At 47.4% G+C, this 17,978-nt stretch overlaps 1 protein-coding gene across 10 annotated transcripts in view; it reads right to left on the bottom strand.

Annotated features, from left to right (window-relative positions):
• Nucleotides 1-17,978, bottom strand: part of nras (NRAS proto-oncogene, GTPase) — an 85,823-nt gene that overhangs the window by 18,636 nt on the left and 49,209 nt on the right. For 8 of the 10 annotated variants that reach the window (XR_011935783.1, XM_072480572.1, XM_072480573.1 and 5 more), the window contains one exon: nt 1,653-1,776. The exons of 1 other annotated variant lie outside the window; for it this stretch is intronic. Coding sequence is in view for 7 of the 9 variants with exons in the window: in XM_072480572.1 (XP_072336673.1) it covers nt 1,657-1,776 (120 nt within the window). In the remaining 2 variants the exon portion in view is untranslated. Of the gene's footprint in view, nt 1-1,648; nt 1,777-17,978 lie in introns of those variants that run through there. One more of the 10 variants, XM_072480579.1, reaches the window with a different exon arrangement.

A 17,978-nucleotide genomic window follows, 5' to 3' on the forward strand; every position in this document is an offset into this window, starting at 1 on the left:
AGACGTAACGCTAACATTTATGGAACATTGATCAGGCCATCCTTTTGTGAATACTGTGAACAGCTATTGGCCGGGATTCTCCAAAATCCCGGCTAAGTGTCAACGCCGGTGTAATCACCGGTGTTTCACGCTGGCGTCACCGGGCCTTTTGGCCCAGCGATTCAGTGGCCCACAGGGGGCCAGCATGGCTCCGGAGCGCTCCACGCAGTTACGGCGCCGATACGCGGCCCTGCACTGTGGGCGCGGGCCTGCACATGTGCACGGCAGCTGTTTCTGTGCCGGCGCATGCACGTGGTGGCTGTTTCCGCACCTGCACCGCACAACATGGCGTAGTGGCACAGCGGGCCCACGCGGAAGAATGTAGGCCAGCCCCCCAGATCGCACGTGCCAGCCGATCGGTGGCCCCCGATCATGGGCCTGGACATCGTGGAGGCCCCCCCAGAGTCTGATCCCCGCCCCCCCCCCCCCCCCCCCAAACCAGGACAGCCACCGCAGCCGCGGGTCCTAGCTCCCGACGGGTGGTACCATATGTGAACCATGGCGGTGGAACTCGGCGGGAATTCGGCCGGTCAACCGTGGAGAATCGGCGCGGGGGCCTCTTTCAACGGCCCCCAACCAGCACCGCATCGACGGCCGCCAATTCTCAGGTCGCCAGAGAATCGCGTCCCAGCGTCGCGCTGGGAATTTTTGCCATCAATGGCGATTCTCCGAACCGGCGCGGGCTTGGAGAATCCCGGCCTTGGTCTCCAGGAAAATATTTATTGGAATGATACCAAAATTGAAAATCCCCCTCCGGAAATAATGAGCAGGCTTGGGTCGTTTATTCTAGAAAAGAGAAGGCCAGGTGACGGGATAGAGGCCCTTCGTAGAGGGGCCATAGAGATGTTTCCACTCATAAAATAGTTACTAATAAATCCAATGTGGCATTCAGGAGAAACTGGTTTACAATAGAGTAGTTAGAACATGGAACCTTCGAACAAAGAGTAGCGCTTGAGACAACCACCATAGATGTAAAAGCTAGATAAACACAAAGGATAGAAGGATATATTGCTGAGGTTAGATGAAGTAGTGCTGGAGGAAGCTTGCATGGAGCATAAACATCAGCATGGACCTGCTTGGCCGAATGAACTCTTTCTATTCTATAAATACTATGTAACAGAATCACAATGCATCAATGCCTTTTGTGGTTGCTCTACCCTCCTTTTCTTCGGCTTTACACTCACCTAAAAAATATTCGTCTAACGACTTCCCAGTTCAGAAGAACAGCCATCATTCTGAAATGTTAACTGTTTTCCTCTCTCTGCAACTGCTGCCCAATTTGAAAAATGGTCTAACTAGTGTGCTAAAACAGCAGTCAGCCAAATTGCTTTAGAAATGCATGCAAGGTGCAAATTCAAGGCTGTACTTTAATTGCAGGAGTTAAGATCAATCTGTGCTCTCAGTCAGTTTACTATTTTCTGCACACACCCTAGTAATGTAGCTTCTTTAGCTATGAATCAAATGATGACCTTTAGTTGCTGGATATGGAGCATTTCTTGACGGAGCTGTAGAAAAGGCCAGCAAATATGGGTAATTCTTTGATGTCCTGACTGAAGGAAAAAAGTGTTTTTAGATCAAAATTCTAAAGCTAAAATGAGACGAGTATTACTTACCTAATTACATAATTATGCATTTTAACCCCAAACAGCCTTGGTTTCTATCATCTTGACTGTTGAGTTTTATCATTCTGTACTGCCGAATCTCTCGTACCAGTGTGTAAAATGCATCTTCAACTCCCTATATCGTAAAAGAAAAACATTCCTTCGGGTATTTGATGAAAGGCAACGAAAAGGAAAAGCATGTAAATATATTTTCCAAACATCAACATTGTTCGTCAAATTTTTTTCTCTTTCTTTCTTTCTTTAATTTAGAGTACCCAATTCATTTTTTCCAATTAAGGGGCAATTTAGCATGACCAATCCACCTATCCTGCACATCTTTGGGTTGTGCGGGCGAAACCCACGCAAACACGGGGAGAATGTGCAAACTCCACACGGACAGTGACCCAGAGCCGGGATCGAACCTGGGACCTCAACACCGTGATGCCACAGTACTAACCCACTGCGCCACCGTGCTGCCCTTTGTTAGTCAAATTAACATAATTTTTATTTCAATCTATAGAAATATTTGTATGATAGCTACAATACAGCAGTGATATTTCAATCAATGGGTTCCATCATATCTCCTCAACCCTTTATGTAGAATGAGGAGGAGGAAAGTAAAATTTGTTTAAAAGGTTTTATTTAAAATATAACCCTGTTAGTAGAGGTTGTATATGGACACCCAAACCGTAGTGACGACGTTGGGAATGGCATTAAACAGGAAATTAGAGATGCATGCGATAAAGGAACATCTGTAATTATAGGTAATTTTAATCTGAATATAGATTTCAAATTACTTTAAAATAAATTTACAGAACCCAATTCATTTTTTTTTCCAATTAAGGGGCAATTTAGCATGGCCAATCTACCCATCCTGCACATCTTTGGGTTGTGGGGGTGAAACCCACGCAAACATGGGGAGAATGCATAAACTGCACACAGACAGTGACCGGGGCCGGGATCGAACCCCTGCACCACCAAGCCGCCCCCAGGGGCAAATCAAATTAATCACAATACCGTAAAGGAGGAATTTCTGGAGCGTATACAGGATGGTTTTCTGGACCAAAATGTTGAGGAACCAACTAAAGAACAGGCTATCCTATACAGGGTATTGCGTAATGAGAAAGGAATCATTGCCAATCTAGTTGTACGAGACCCCCTGGGGATGAGCAACCATAACCTGATAGAGAGTGACGTAGTTGAATCTGAGACTAGGTCCTGAATATTAATATTAATAAAGGTAACTATGGCAATATGAAGAACGAGTTGGTTATGATATATTAGGAAACTTATACGAAGGGATGACGGTGGACAGGCAATGGCAAACATTAAAGGAGCACATGGGTGAATGGCAACAATCAGTTATTCCTGTCTGGCGCAAAAGTGAAACGGGAAAGATGGCTAAACCATGGCTTACAAAGGGATTTAGAGATAGTATTAGATCCAAGATAGAAGCATACAAATTGGTCAAGAAAAACAGCAGACCTGAGGAACTTAACCTTCTCCAAATTCCTAACTCAGGAATTCTGCCAAGTCACTCACCCACACCCTACTTTCAGTGGCTGAGTCCCACCAACCCAACAAAATCCGTTTCTGGGCTATCAGGGAGGCAAAGGCCAGCATATGCCACCACCAATCCCCCCCCCCCCCCCCCCCCTCTCTCCCAGGTCTTCCAACACATCAAACATTGTCGCATCTGGACACGGAACCCCTACACCCAGCACCTCTGACATCACGTCTGGCACCCCTGCCAGAACCCCCTCAGTCTTGGAGACACCCAAAACATGTGGACAGGATTCACTGGCTCCCTGAGCACTCCCCACAACTATCCTCAACCCCTGCAAAGAACCTGCTCATCCTCACCACCGTCATATGGGCTCAATGCATCACTTTAAACTAGGTGAGGCTTAACATCGCACACGACGAGGACGCGTTCAGTTCCTTAGAAATATCCAACACCTTCCCCTCCCCAATAACAGGTCGTCTTGCCACACCGTGAGGCGGCAGCGCCAGAAGGGACAGCACCTCTCTCCTCATGAAAGCCCAAATCTGCAGGGACCTAAAACCATTCCCCTTGGGTAACTCACAGTTCCTCCATCCCCTCAAATTTGCCCCCTATGAACAAGTCCCTGAAGTACTCAATCCCCACCTGCCGCCACCTCCGGAACCTCACATCCAGCCCCACCAGCACAAATCAATGGTTGTCACAGATCAGCGCCCACAACGACATACCCTCCAACCCACCCTCCAACCCAAAGTGTTGGCTACACTACCCTCACACACCCTCCAACCCAAAGTGTTGCCTACACTACCCTCACACACCCTCCAACCCAAAGTGTTGCCTACACTACCCTCACACCCTTAATGTGAGCTTAATGCCGGCATCACCACTGGGCTCACGGGGTACCTGGCTGGCAAGAACGGCAAAGGCAGCAACAACAAAGCCCTCAAACCCATTACCCTACACAACTAAACTAAACTGAAGAGCTGGCCATTGTCTTCAGGAAGCAAAGTATCGTTAACACCCCTGTCTGCAACAATGGGGCCGAGGTGGAGATGGTTGACAGCTTCAAATTCCTAAGTTTGCAAATCATCAAAAATCTGTCCTGGTCCACCCACATCACGCTTATACTTCCTCAGGAAACTAAGGAAATTCGGTATTTTCAAATGGACTCTTACCAACCTTTACAGGTGCACCATAGAAAGCAACCTGTGGCTGCATCACAGCATGGTATGGCAACTGCTCAGCCCAAGACCGCAAAAAACTTCAGTCGTGAACACCGCCCAGTCCATCACACAAATCCACCTCCCATCCATTGACTCCATCTACACCTCCCGCTGGCTGGGGAAAGTGGGCCGCATAATCAAAGGCCCCTCCTACCCGACTACTTCACTCTTCCAACTTCTTCCATCGGGCAGGAGATACAAAAGTCTGAGAACACTAACAGATTCAAAAACAGCTTCTTCCCCTTGTTACCAGACTCCTAAACGACTCTCTTTTGGACTGATCTGACTAATACTACACTCCTATATGCTTCACCACCCTCCCCCTCTCAAGTCCAGAAAAATCAGCCACACCCACCGGGCCTTCCCATTCCACACAAACCCAAGAGATCAGCCCATTGACTTTCCTAAAATAATACCTGGGGACAAAGATAGGGAGGTTCTGAAACACAAACAGAAACCTAGGCACTCATCATTTTCAGTGTCTGCACCTGCCCAGCCAACAACAATGGCAAAATATCCCACCTCTTAAAATCCACCTTCATCCCATCCACCAATTGAGCAAAGTTCAATCTATGCAGCTGGGCCCAGCTCAGTGCCACTTGAATCCCCAATACCTGATGCTCGCCCCCACCACTCGAAATTGCAACTTCGCTAATGTCCTTCCTGCCCTCTGGCATTGATCAGGAACACCTCACTCTTTCCCATGTTCAATTTATTCCCTGAAAACCAGCCAAATTCCACCTAGATCTCCATAATCCCCAAATGGTGCCCATCGGGTCTGAAATTAAGGCATCCGCAAATAGCGAGGCCCTATGCTCAGCACCCCCCGATCAATCCCTCGACGTCCATTGCCAACAGCTCTATTGTAAAGGCGGAAAGCATCGGGAAGAGTGGGCACCTCTGCCTCGTCCCATGATGTAGCCCAAAGTATCCCGAACTCTCGGTCCATCCACACACACTGTACTACAGCAGCCACCCAAACTCAAACCGTCCCAGCACCTCAAAACAAATATGGCCACTCCACCGGATCAAAAGCCTTCTCCGCGTTCATCACCACCACTACCTCTACCTCCTGCCCCGCCAAGGGTATCGCAATCACGTTACACAACCTCCGCACGTTCGCCGACAACTGCCTTCCCTTCACAAAACCCATCTGGTACTGCTCTATCACCCCGAACACAGTCCTCAATCCACGTTGCAAGCATCTTTCGACAATAACATGGCATCATCATTCAATAGCGATATTAGGCTGTACGACCCACACTGCTCCGGGTCCTTATCCTTCTTTAAAATCAGGGAGATGGAAGCCTGAGACAATGTAAGGGAGAGTTCCCCCCTCTCCCTCATTATACGTCCTCAACAGCAATTGCCCCAGCTCCGTCCCAAACATTTTATAAACCTCTACTGGGAACCCGATCGGCCCGGGGGGGCCTTCCCTGCCTGAATCACACCCATGCCATACATCACTTCCCTCAACCCAAGCGGGATCCCCAGGCCCTGAACCCATCCCTCCTCCATCTTGGGAAACTCCAACCATCCAGGAACCGCCACAACCCCTCTTCCCCCATCAGGGGCTCCAACTCGTACAGCCTCCTATAAAAAGACTCAAATGCCCCATTCACCTCCTCCGGGTCCATCACCACCTCACCACTCTCTTCACTCACTCGACCAATCTCCCTTGCTGCTCCTTGCTTCCCCAACTGATCGACCAACATCCGACTCGCCTTCTCCCTGTACTCATAAACTGCCCCTTTGGCCCTCGGCAACTGCTCCACCACCTTCCCCGTAGACTAACCCAAACTCAATCTGGAGCCTCTGACTTTCCTTCAGCAACCCCTCCTCCGGCACAACAAAGTACATCCTGTCCACCATCAAAATCTCATCTACCAGCCTTGGCCTCTCCTCCCGCTCCACCCTCTCGCTGTGCGGCCAAATCAAAATAAATACCCTTCTAACTACAGCCTTGAGTGCCTCCCACAGCGTGGAGGCTGTGACGCCCCTTGTGCCGTTCAAATCCACACGGCTGTTCGATTAGCAGCCTTCACGTGCTCTCATCCCCCCTCATCCGCCAACAACCCCATATCTAGCCTCCACTGCAGCCTTTGGGCCTCCTCCTGAACCACTCACAAATCTACTCACTGCGGTGCGTGGTCAGAAACTACAATCGCCGAATACCCAGAGTCGGCTACCCCCACCAGCAGCACCTTGTCCATCACGAAGAAATCAATTTGTGAAATCAATTAGTGAATACACCTAGTGCACATGGGAGAAGTATGAAACCCCTTCGCTCTCAGCTATCCAAACCCCCACGGGTCCACCCCCCGCCATGCATTCCATGAACCCCTTCAGCTCCTATGCCACTGCTGACACCCTCGACGACTTAAGACTCGATTAGTCTTGATGCGGGTCCAGGACCATATTGAAATCACCTCTCATAATCAACCGATGAGTGTCCAGGTTGGGAATCTTCCCCAAAACCCACCTCAAAATCTACGTCGTCCCAATTCGGGACATAAATGTTTACCAGGACTACCAACATCCCTTCCAGCTTCCCACCGACCATCACATACCTACCCCCCTGGATCGGCCACAATATTCCCCACCTCAAACGCCACCCTCTTGTCAACCAACACCATCACCCCCCCCCCCCTCCCCCCACCCCCCCGGTCTTCATATCCAGCCCCACCCATCCCTTCCTCAGCCTCATCTGATCCAACTTCAGTTGTGCCTCCTGTAAAAACAGCACTTTCAGCAGATGCCTGAACACATGTAACCATTTAACCGGCTCATTCAACCCTCGCATGTTCCACGTGACCAGACAGGTCGGGGGGGGGGTTGGTCTTAGTGCTCCCCTACCGATCAGCCATACCCCTTTTTGAGCCTGCTCGTGACCCGCGTCACGCATCCTTCCAGGCCCTCCCCCGGATGCCCGCCACTCTCTCCCTTCCCAACTGCACCACACCAACAATACACATGTCAGCAACCCTCCCAGGCTCAGTGTCCTCACACGCCTCCCAGTCCATGGTCCATCAATGTCCATCGCCTCCTCTGGCGAGTCAAAATAAAACTCCTGTTTCTGATGTGTCACCCACAAGTGGGCAGATTACAAAACCCCAAACTTCACCACTGCAGCCTCTTTCCAGTTGAACCCAGCCCTCCTCTTTGCCAACTCGGCACCCAGGAGTTCACTCCCTTCTCAGGTGCATTTCCTGGTCTACCTCACCCATTACAAGATCTTTTTGTTTAAGAATCGATACAACTGCATCACCATCGTCCTCGGTGGGTCCCCCACATGCGGCGGCCTCCTGAAAGCCCTGTACACCCCGATCCACCTTAAGGGGCAGTCAAAGGCTCCTTCCCCCATCTTCTCCAGCATCCTCGCCACATATTTTGTGGCCTCCGCTCCCTCGATGCCCTCAGGCATCCCAAAGATCCTCAGGTTCTGTCTCCTGAAGCGGTTCTCCAGGTCCTCTAACATCTCTCGCAGCCTCTTTTTTTGTGTCCGAAATCATCCCCAACAGTCTTCAATGAGGCCATCCGCTCCTCAGGATCCCCCACCGCCTCCTCCACCTTCTGAATCGGAGCCTCCAACCTCTGCCCCACTCTCTCAATCACAGCTCTGAGCAGCTCCACCACCTTTGCAAGGTCTTCCAAAGTCTCTTCTGCTGCTGAAATTTTCCATTCAAAAATTCCACCAGCTGCTCCGTCAACCCGTGGGCAGCGCAGCTCCATTGCCCTCCGCCATCTTCACCTGTGGAGCACCACAAAAACCTTCCTGTTCCAGCTGCTCTCTTTCTTGTGGCACTTCTCATCCTCTGATTCATACATCAGACTCACCAGAGGAGTATCACCTTCCCTGGGCACTCGCACACCGTTTGCACTCAAAGAAAACCCCCATATCGGTGGGGAAGGACCAACAAAATCCACCTCGAGTGTGAGTTACCAAATGTGTGACCACTCACTCCATGGCCACCACCGTGGCTGGATGTTCTTGCTCTTGTGGGAGTGCAGAGAAGGTTTACCAGATTGCTCCCTGGGATGACAGGACTGACTTATGGGGAGAGATAGAGTCAGTTAGGATTGTATTCACTGGAGTTCAGAAGAATGATGGGGGGTTTCATAGAAACCTATACAATTCCAACAAGACTAGACGTGTTAGATAGGGTGTGTCCAGGACCAGGGGTCACAGTCTGAGGGTACAAGGTAGACTGTTTAGGACAGAGATGAGGAGAAATCTCTTCACCGAGTGTGAGCACAGAAAGTAGTTGAGCCCAAAACATTGCATGTTTTCAAGAAGCAGTTAGATATAGCACTTGGGGCAAAAGGGATCAAAGGATATTTGTGGGGGGGGGGGTGAAATTAAGACCATGGAGTTGGTTGATCAGCCAGGATCAGAATGAATGGTGCAGCAGGCTCAAAGGGCAGAATGGCCTCCTCCTGCTCCTATTTTCTATGTTTTACCATTTTACAGTTCCTCACTGCACAGTATTTGGACACATTCTTATGGACTTGCCAAATTCCAGTAAAATTATCAACTATCATTCCAGTCAAGCATTTTGTTAAAGAACATTTGTCAGGGCTTTCCTGATGCCTCAGGCTGCAAGATTATCATTTAAACTACCCATATTAAAATCAAGTAATCCTTTAAATTGGTTAAATAGCACTACCACGTTATAGTCAATTACCAAGTCAATCACAAAATACAAGTACAATGTGTTAAATGTTACGGCTATTTCAGCCAGAGACAGGTGCAGAGTGAGTAGTTCACACCTCGTGTGGGTACAATTACATTCAAGTTAACTATTCCTAAGGGATCAGGTTTAATAAGTAAACAACCTCTTAAAAACCAGGACAGATCATCTCGGCTGTATTACAGTCACCAGAATCGCTCTAAATCCACTTTATCTGGGCTCGAAACATTTCCAAGAGCTTTGAAATGCTCTTTTTTCAAATTTTAGATTAATCATAAGGGGTTGAAATGTTACAGATGGAGGGGGATAAACAATCCAGTTTAAAAAATCATTCAAACCCTTTCATCACCCATGTGCCCTCCAAATGTTCTGGGGATGTAATATACAACTGAGATGTACAGGTCAGAAGTTTCAAGTTTAATTTTGATCTCCACTGGAAGCTTTTGTTGGTGTTAACATGTCTGCGTTCAGAGGCAAGGGGAGAAGGGGAATTTAAAAAGGTCCACTCTGGTCAAACTCCTAATCACTATCCAACTACCCTTGCTGGCAGAATGAATAATATGTAAACGTTTGAGAGAGCAAGACCAGTCAGCTCAGCTGAACAGCCAGCACAACCTCGATTCAAACATTCTATTCACAGTTGCGAGTTTGTGCCATTAATCTTCAAGTCACTAAACAAGCTATAAATTGTGCACGAGGGAAGGACTCCCCACAAGTCAGTGGGATCGGCAGTGTAGAATTTGCTTCCTTTTCTCCTGGCACTCTGCCTCATCTAAAGGCCTTGGGACTATGACACAGCTTGATAGACAAGTTGTTGCCATGTTGAACAATTGGTAGCAAGCTCCTCCCAGTCTTGTCAACGTTTCATGAAGATCTTCAGAGTGTCTTTATAGCATTTCTTTCTCCATTCCAGAACACTGGCCATTTGGACCTGGTTTGGGGGGGGGGGGGGGGGGGGGGGGGGGAAGACACACTTTTTAACCATCTGGATAGTGTCCAGTCCATCACAGCTAATTTTGCAGGAACCTTGTAGAGCTGGCTTCAAGACATTTGTTCGATGGTCCTCCCATTGAATTCGGAGGACGCAGTGAGGACATTGCTGGCAGAATTTCTCTAGCGCTTTGTGTCGCCAATACATAGTCCAGGTCTCAAGGTAGTACACAGTACGCGAGTGTGGTGATGCCAGCTGTCCAGGACACAGACGTTTGCTGACTTGGAGGTCTTTATTGTTAAGCACTCACTGCCTTAGTTTGCTAAAAGGCTAAGAAGGCACTGCTGTTGCAGTATTGGATCCACTCATGGTGGTCTTCTGAGAGAGATGAGTGCCAAGGTATGGAAGCGCTCATCATATTCCAGAGTGACTCCTTCAACATATATGGACGGTGAACTATTTGACTGACAGGTCGGAGTTGATATAAAAGTTTTCTTATGGCAACACTAAAGAACAGGCCAATTCCCCTGTATGCCGAATTAAGAGACCAAGGATGCTTGCAAATCTGTTGCACTTTGTGGATGGATCATGCATGTCTATGGTGGCCAGTTTTGTTCCTGCATGCTGGCGGGTGAGGTTAAGTTTTCCATCTATGCAGTGTGAATACTCACACCAGAGGGCAGTTGATCTTTGATATGATGAATAGCCATTATAAGGCGATTGTAAATAGTGTGGAGGCTATCACACAGCCTTGTTTATCACTGGACCAGATTGTGAACAGGATTGTTTCAGATCTAACACTCAAGACAGCTGCAGTTACATCAACATAAAGCAGTTACTGGATTGCAATGAAGATTCTTGGCCATCCAGATCTCGGGAGTACAACCCACAATAGCCTGGCTATTTACGGAATCAAATGCTTTAGTCAGGTCGATGAATGCAATGATGGTGTTCTCTAAATGTTTTCTTGGACTTGTCTGGCAACGATGATCATGTCAGATGTTCCACTGGAAGGTCTAAAGCCACATTGCATCTCTGGAAGGATTTCCTCAGCCACGGGAAATAGGTGATTCAGGAGGTTGTGCGCCAGGGTCTTCCTTATGAAATACCTCAATAGATTCAACAGCACGATTTATTTCCCTTCAAGGTAGTTACAATTGTCACAGTCTGACGTCAGGGAGGAGGGGTTGTGGAGCTCTCTTTTGTCCTCTCAAATGCTTAGAAAGAGTGCAAATGCTTAGAAAGAGTGCAGGGAGTCTTGATGTGAGCCAAGGTCACCCAGTTTTGAAGACTTCAGCTGGAATATCATCAAGGCTACAGCCTGTTTTTTTCTTTTTCCTTTAATTGCGAGATGCTTGTTACAATTCTCGCATCGATGGTTCTCATGAAATCTCCCACAGGGTACATATGAACATAATTAGAAGCCAGGTGGATCCTTGAGCCATATGATAAGATTATGGCTGATCCGATCGTGGCCTCCACTTTCCTGTCCACTACCTATAACTTTTGACTTGTCAATCAAGAATTCAACTAATGCAGCCTTAAAATTATTCATAGACCCTGCCTCCACTGACCTCTGCACTCTGGGAAAGAGAATTTCACAGACTAATGACACTTGAGAAAAGATTTCTCCTCATCTCCATCTAAAATAAGACCCCCTTTATTTTAAATCCCTGCTCCCTAGTTCTATTCTGGCCCACAAAGGGAAAGCATCCTTTTGACATCCACCCAGGAAGTTATATGTTTCAATAAGATCACCGCACATTCTTCCAAATGAAATGGATACAGTCCCAACGTGTCCAAACTTTCCTCATGAGACAACCCCTTTCATCCCAGGGATCAGTCGAGTGAACCTTCACAGCACTGCTTCTAATGCAACATACAAGGAGACCAAAATCATACACAGTGGTCCAGATATGATCTCAATCAACTTCAGCAAACTTCCATACTTTTTAATTCCATTCCCATTTCAGTAAATGACAATGCACCATGTCTGCATGCTACCTTTTTGCAATTCATATATCAGGACACCCAAATCCCTCTGTACTGCAAATCAATGTCCACTTAAATAATATGCTGCGTTTCTATTCTTCTTTCCAATGTTATAGGCCCTGTAACAGTATTACATAGTAAGATACATTATACATTAGAAATAATGAGGGCTTGTAAGAAAGAAGCCCCAATAATAATGAATGATTTTAATCTTCATAATTAAAGGACAAACCAAATCGGGGAAGGTAGCCTGGAGGATGAGTTCATAAATTGTATGTGGGTTGGTTTTTAAGAACAAAACATTCTGGAACCTACCTGGGACCAGGCCATTTTTGACCTGGTAATGTGTAAGAAGACAGGATTAATTAGACATCTGATAATAAAGCAAGGTTTTTCAAACTGGCAGTCGCAACCCACGGGTGGGTGGCAGGAGGGTCGAGGAGCGATCAGTCGCAATGTTTCCGATCATGGGAGAAGTGCCCAATGGCAGTGACCGGCAAGAATTCCTGCCACAACTGGCTTTCAAGTTGAGAATGCTGGCCGCGACTAGCCTTTAAATGCGAACGCTGGAGTGGCTGCAGAGAGCAGGTCACGTGCCTGACAGTGATGTCACGCGTCCTGTACGTCCGTGCTTTGAGCGCAAAATCACGGAGAAGAGATTCTTCCATTTTGTAACTGCCAGCAAGCAAGCATCAAGACTGTGTAGAGTTGGAGGTGCGTCATTTTCTAATAAGGAAGAGAGGGCCAGAGACACAGACAGGTCGGGATCTCACAACTGATTCTGCTGGAGATAGCTGCTCAGAAGAGTCCACAGCAGGACAAAGCAGTGCTGGTGTGAGCTGTATACAGAGCTCCGGAGCCTCTGGTGAACAACCATTAAGAAACAGAAATCGGAATCAAAGCTGTATAAAAGATGATTTGAGGTACGGCTTTGTTAAGTGTGCCAATGTAAATCAGGATGCAAAGCTTGTGTGCGCTATATGCAGTGATGTACAGGCAAATGAGACTTGGATGTTAACTATATCTTACCTTGCAGACATTTTTTCAATTCTAAACAAGCTGAACATAAAATTGCAAGGGAAGGATGATGATTGCTTTCGGCACTGTGAAGAAATAGATGCTTTCCAAAAGTGTGAGCACAAAGCCAAAACCACTATGTTCCCCACACTGCTACAACACATCAAAGAAAACAATGTTACTAAGGGAACTGTCAATAGACTTAAAAGCCTTAATCAGTCGTATCGGGCTACACTGATGAATAGTTTTTGTCGCTATTTTCCAGAGAAGTTTCAGATTTTGAAAGCGACTCCAAATGAAGAGAATGAACTCCTGCGCCTCACCTGTAGCACATTATAAACACGCCACAAGTCCATGAGGCCGTCAGCATTCTGGAGTAGCATCTCTGAGGCATATCCAGTGCAGAATAAAACAAGCAACATTTTGTTGCTATTGCCCTTCACAACACCTATATGTGCGAGGTTGGAATTTCAGTCCTCACAAAGATGAAGACAGTACAAAGGAACCGGCTGAACTCTGCACCTGATATGCGCATTGCCCTCTCCTCCTGTGAACCTGATTGGAGTGAGATCATGAGGACCAAACAGGCCACCTGTCGCATTAAAGGTAAGCAAAAATGGTGGGTCGCAACATCGGACAGCATGGGTCACGAACGCCGGCCGGCTAGTAAAGGTGGGCCCCGGGAAACAAAATTTGAAAAACACTGCGGTAAAAGATCCTCTGGACAAGACCAATCATAACACGATAGAGAGTGAGAAATGTGGGTCCACAACAAGAATCTTGAAATTAAATTATCTTAGAATTAAATATACAAGATACAAAGTGATAAATGAGTTAAAAAGAGATGGCAGAGGAGCAGTATCAAACATTTAAGGAGGTTATTTCATAACAAAGATATATTCCATTGAGAAAGACTCCACCAGGCGGATGCACTATCCGTGGCTTACCAAGGAAGGCAAGGTGGTAACGAATTGAAAGAAAAGACACACAATGCTGCAAAGCTTACCTCTTTATTCACCTGAGGAAGGAGCAGCGCTCCGAAAGCTAGTGCCATCAAAACAAACCTGTTGGACTTTAACCTGGTGTTGTAAGACTTCTTGCAAAGCTTAGTGGTCGATCAGATTGGGCAAGTTTTAGAAAAAACAGCAAAATCATGACAAAAAAAAGTGGGAGAAATTGCAGTACTAGGGAAAACTAGCAAAAATATTTATTTTTAAAAGAGTAAAAGCTTTTACAAGTATATAAAAAGAGGAGCGACAGGGAGTGTTGGTCCAATAGAGGGAGAGACTGAGGAATTAATAATAGAATACAAGGAAACAGCAGACATTAAACAAGTATTTTGTATCTGTCTTCACAAGAAGCTCAAAGCAGCCCAAAGATAACAGAAAATCAGGAGAATCAAAGGGACAAACTTTCAAAAAATGACTATTATGAGAGAAAAAGTAACAGGACAATTAGTGAAACTCGTGGCTCACAAGTCTGTGAGCAAAGTTGGAGGACTTGGAGGCAGACGGAGTACTTTGCCAAGATGTTGGCGGAACTGATGAGGATGGGAGAAGAATCCTCTCCGTATGAACTGGACCGGGCTCATAGATGGCGGAGGACGAAACGGAGGTTGAATGATCCGCCAAGGGCAGTGAGCTTGGATCGGCTGTCTACAAGGAAGGTGGTGTGCCAATTGAGGCGGGCGAGGGAGCAGTCTACGAGTATGGGGAGAAGGCAGGGTGCATGCTGGCAGGCCAACATCGGCAGGAGGCGCGGGGAGGGAAATTGTTCAGGTGCGGGATAGGACAGGGAAGTTGGCGGTGGCCCCGGACCAGATTAATAGGGTGTTTGAGGAGATTTATGAGAGGTTGTATAGGTCGGAGCCACCTGGGGAAGATGGGGAGTTGCAGGAATTCCTGGATGGTTTGGAATACCAAAGGTTGGTGGAGGAGGAGCGATTGGGAGGATGCAGTCGGGGAAGGTAGCAGGGCCGGATGGGTTTTCGGTGAAGTACTATAAGAAATTTAGGGATGAGTTGGCGCCACTGATTGTGGGGATCTTTGATGGAACGATAGGGAAGGAGGTGCTGCCACAGATTTTGGGGCAGGCATCGATCTCCTTGTTGGTCAAGAAGGATAAGGATCCGACAGTGTGGGTCGTGTAGGGCCATATCACTCTTGAATGTGGATGTAAAAAGGTGTTGGCGGGTAGGTTGGAGGAGTGCCTCCCGAAGGTGATAGGGAAAGATCAGACAGGGTTTGTGATAGGAAGGCAGCACTTTTCGAATATTAAGAGGGTATGGAATGTAGATATGGCACCGGTGGAGGGGAGGGAGTCAGAGATGGTGGTGGCGTTGGAACGGCGAGAAGGCGCTTGACCGGGTAGAGTGGGGTTATTTGATGGCGGTTTGGGATTGGGCCGTGATTTGTGGAGTGGATACGATTACTATACAGGGAGCGGAGGGTGAGTGGCCGCACGAATAGTATGAGTTCAGGGTATTTTGCTCTGCACTGAAGGACGAGGCAGGGATGTCCTCAGTCCCCCCCTGTTGTTTGCGCTTGAGGCTTTCGCCATTGCATCGAGGAGTTCGGGGATGTGGAATGGGATAATGCAAGGGTGGGGGGGGGAGAATCGGGAGGACACATAGGGTATCGTTGTACGCAGACAATTTGTCATTGTACATGTCGGGACCGAGTGCGTCGATGGGAAGTATACTGGATCTGCTCCAAGTGTTTGGGTCCCTTTTGGGACACAAGCTAACTTTGGACAAAAGTAAATATTTTCTGGTGTCCTGACCGGGGGTGGGGTAGGTTTGGGGGGGCTGCCATTCCGTAGGGCGGTGACCCACTTTAGATACCTGGCAGGTGGCACTGGATTTGGGGCTCTCGGTGGGTATATTATTATTGGTTGCTTGGGAGGGTGAAAGCGGAATTAGCAAGGTGAGATGGTCTTCCCTTTTCGTTGGCGGGTTGGGTACAGGCAATTCAGATGAATGTGTTGCCGCGGTTTTTTGTTTATTTTCCAGAGCCTGACGATCTTTATGCCAAAGGCGTTTTTTAAGGACGTGGAGAGGATGATACCTCGTTTATTTTGAGGGGGGGGGGGAAAGAGAGAGAGAGCGAGAGAAAAAGAAAGAAGAGGTGGCAGCTAGGATTAGGAAGATGCTGTTGCAGAGGATGGCAGTCCAGAATTTACTGTATTACTACTGGATGGCAAATGCTGAAAAGGTGAGGAGCTGAGTCGGGGGGGGGGGGGGGGGGGGGGAGAAATATTCGGGGAGTCCAGTGGTGGTGGCGACGTTGAAAATCTGGAGGCAGTTGCACCAGCACTTTATGTTGTGGGCGGGGTCAAGGGAAATGCCGATTCGGGGGACCACTGAGCTAGGGAAGTGGGATGGGAGTTTTCAGAGGTGGGAGGAGAGCAGAGTTTGGGTGATAAAAGATCTGTTTCTGGGGGGCCCGTTTGCAAGGCTGGAGAAGAAATATGGGTTGGGGCGGGGGGGACATGTTTAGTTATATGTAGATTCGGGATTTTGCAAGGAAGCAGCTTTCCGGTGGCGTTGGCCCCCACATTGTTGGAAGAGGTACTGACGACAGGGGGAATGGAGAAGGGGTGATGTCAGCCATTTATGGGGTGATTTTGGAGGAGGGCAAGGTATCGTTAGAAGGGATTAAGGCAAAGTGGGAGGAAGAGTTGGGGAGAGGGCATGTAGGAGGAGTTGTGGTGTGAGGTGCTCCGGAGGGTGAATGCCTCAACTTCGTGCGCAAGGTTGGGGCTGATACAGTTGAAGGTGGGGTATAGAGCACACCTCACGAGGACTAGCCGATTCTTTTAAGGGGGTGGAGGATATTTGTGAACGCTGTGGGAGGAGCCCTGCAAATCACGTTCTATGTTTTGGTCCTGTCCAAAACTGGAGTATTATTGGAGGGAGGTCTTCTGGGCAATCTCAAAGGTGGTGCACGTGAAGCTCGAACCAGGTCCATTCGAAGCTTTATTCATGGTGTTGGATCAGCCGAGGTTAGGTGGATTGGCCATGCTAAATTGCCCCTTAGGGTGGAGCTTCAGGAATAGGACGGGGGATTGGGCCTATGTAGTGTGGTCGTTCAAGGGGTCGGTGCAGACTCGATGGGCAAAATGGCCTTCTTCTGCACTGTAGGGATTCTATAACTGTGCAAAAATGTTTGATCTTGTTTATCAGCTAACAGATGTTGTTGAAATGTGACACTGATAGCAAGGCAATGAGATTTAGCCAAGACTAAAACTAGGATCAAATGGAGAGCACCAGAAAAGGAGAGGGACAATCAGATATGTTTCATGTGAAATCAAGAGTACGACAAAGCTGTGTAGTCATCACAATTATTCATTCTATCTGTTCACAGAACAAATATTCAGAGTATTAGATGTAATTCCAAGGATAAAAACAAGGAGGCAAGAATATAAGCATACGGTACCCTGATGGCACAGCGTACTTGCAGAATTGGAAGAGGCTCTGCAAATATTAATGGAGTAAAATCTAGGAGTTTAGAAGATGGATGGAGTATAAAAATCAAAATGACAAAACAATTGTCAGAGGAATACATTAGAAGAAACTGAGTGAAGATTGAGTTTGATGGTGTCACAGTGGAACAAGTAGATAATTTTGTTTATTTAGGGCAACTGATAACAGAAGATAGCAGATGTGATGTAGAAGTCAGAAGGTGGATAGAGTTGGTTGGAAGTAATTTTGTGAAGATGGTGTTAGCAAGAGAGTTCAAGCTTGTAACAAGGGAAAACAACTCAATCCATTTTTCTGTATGCCTCAGAAACCTGGACAATAAGTGATGATCTGTAGAAGAAAGGGTATTTTGAAATATGGATGCTACAAATTCCATATACAGACCATAAGGCAAATGAAGAGGTACTTGAAATTGCAGGAGCAAATAAAGAACTGTAAAAAGTCACATCCATAACGGGAAAATGTCAGTACTTTGGCCAGCTGTTCAGAGCTGAAAAACT

The sequence above is a fragment of the Scyliorhinus torazame genome, chromosome 17, assembly GCF_047496885.1.
Source record: "Scyliorhinus torazame isolate Kashiwa2021f chromosome 17, sScyTor2.1, whole genome shotgun sequence".
Lineage (NCBI taxonomy): Eukaryota > Metazoa > Chordata > Chondrichthyes > Carcharhiniformes > Scyliorhinidae > Scyliorhinus > Scyliorhinus torazame.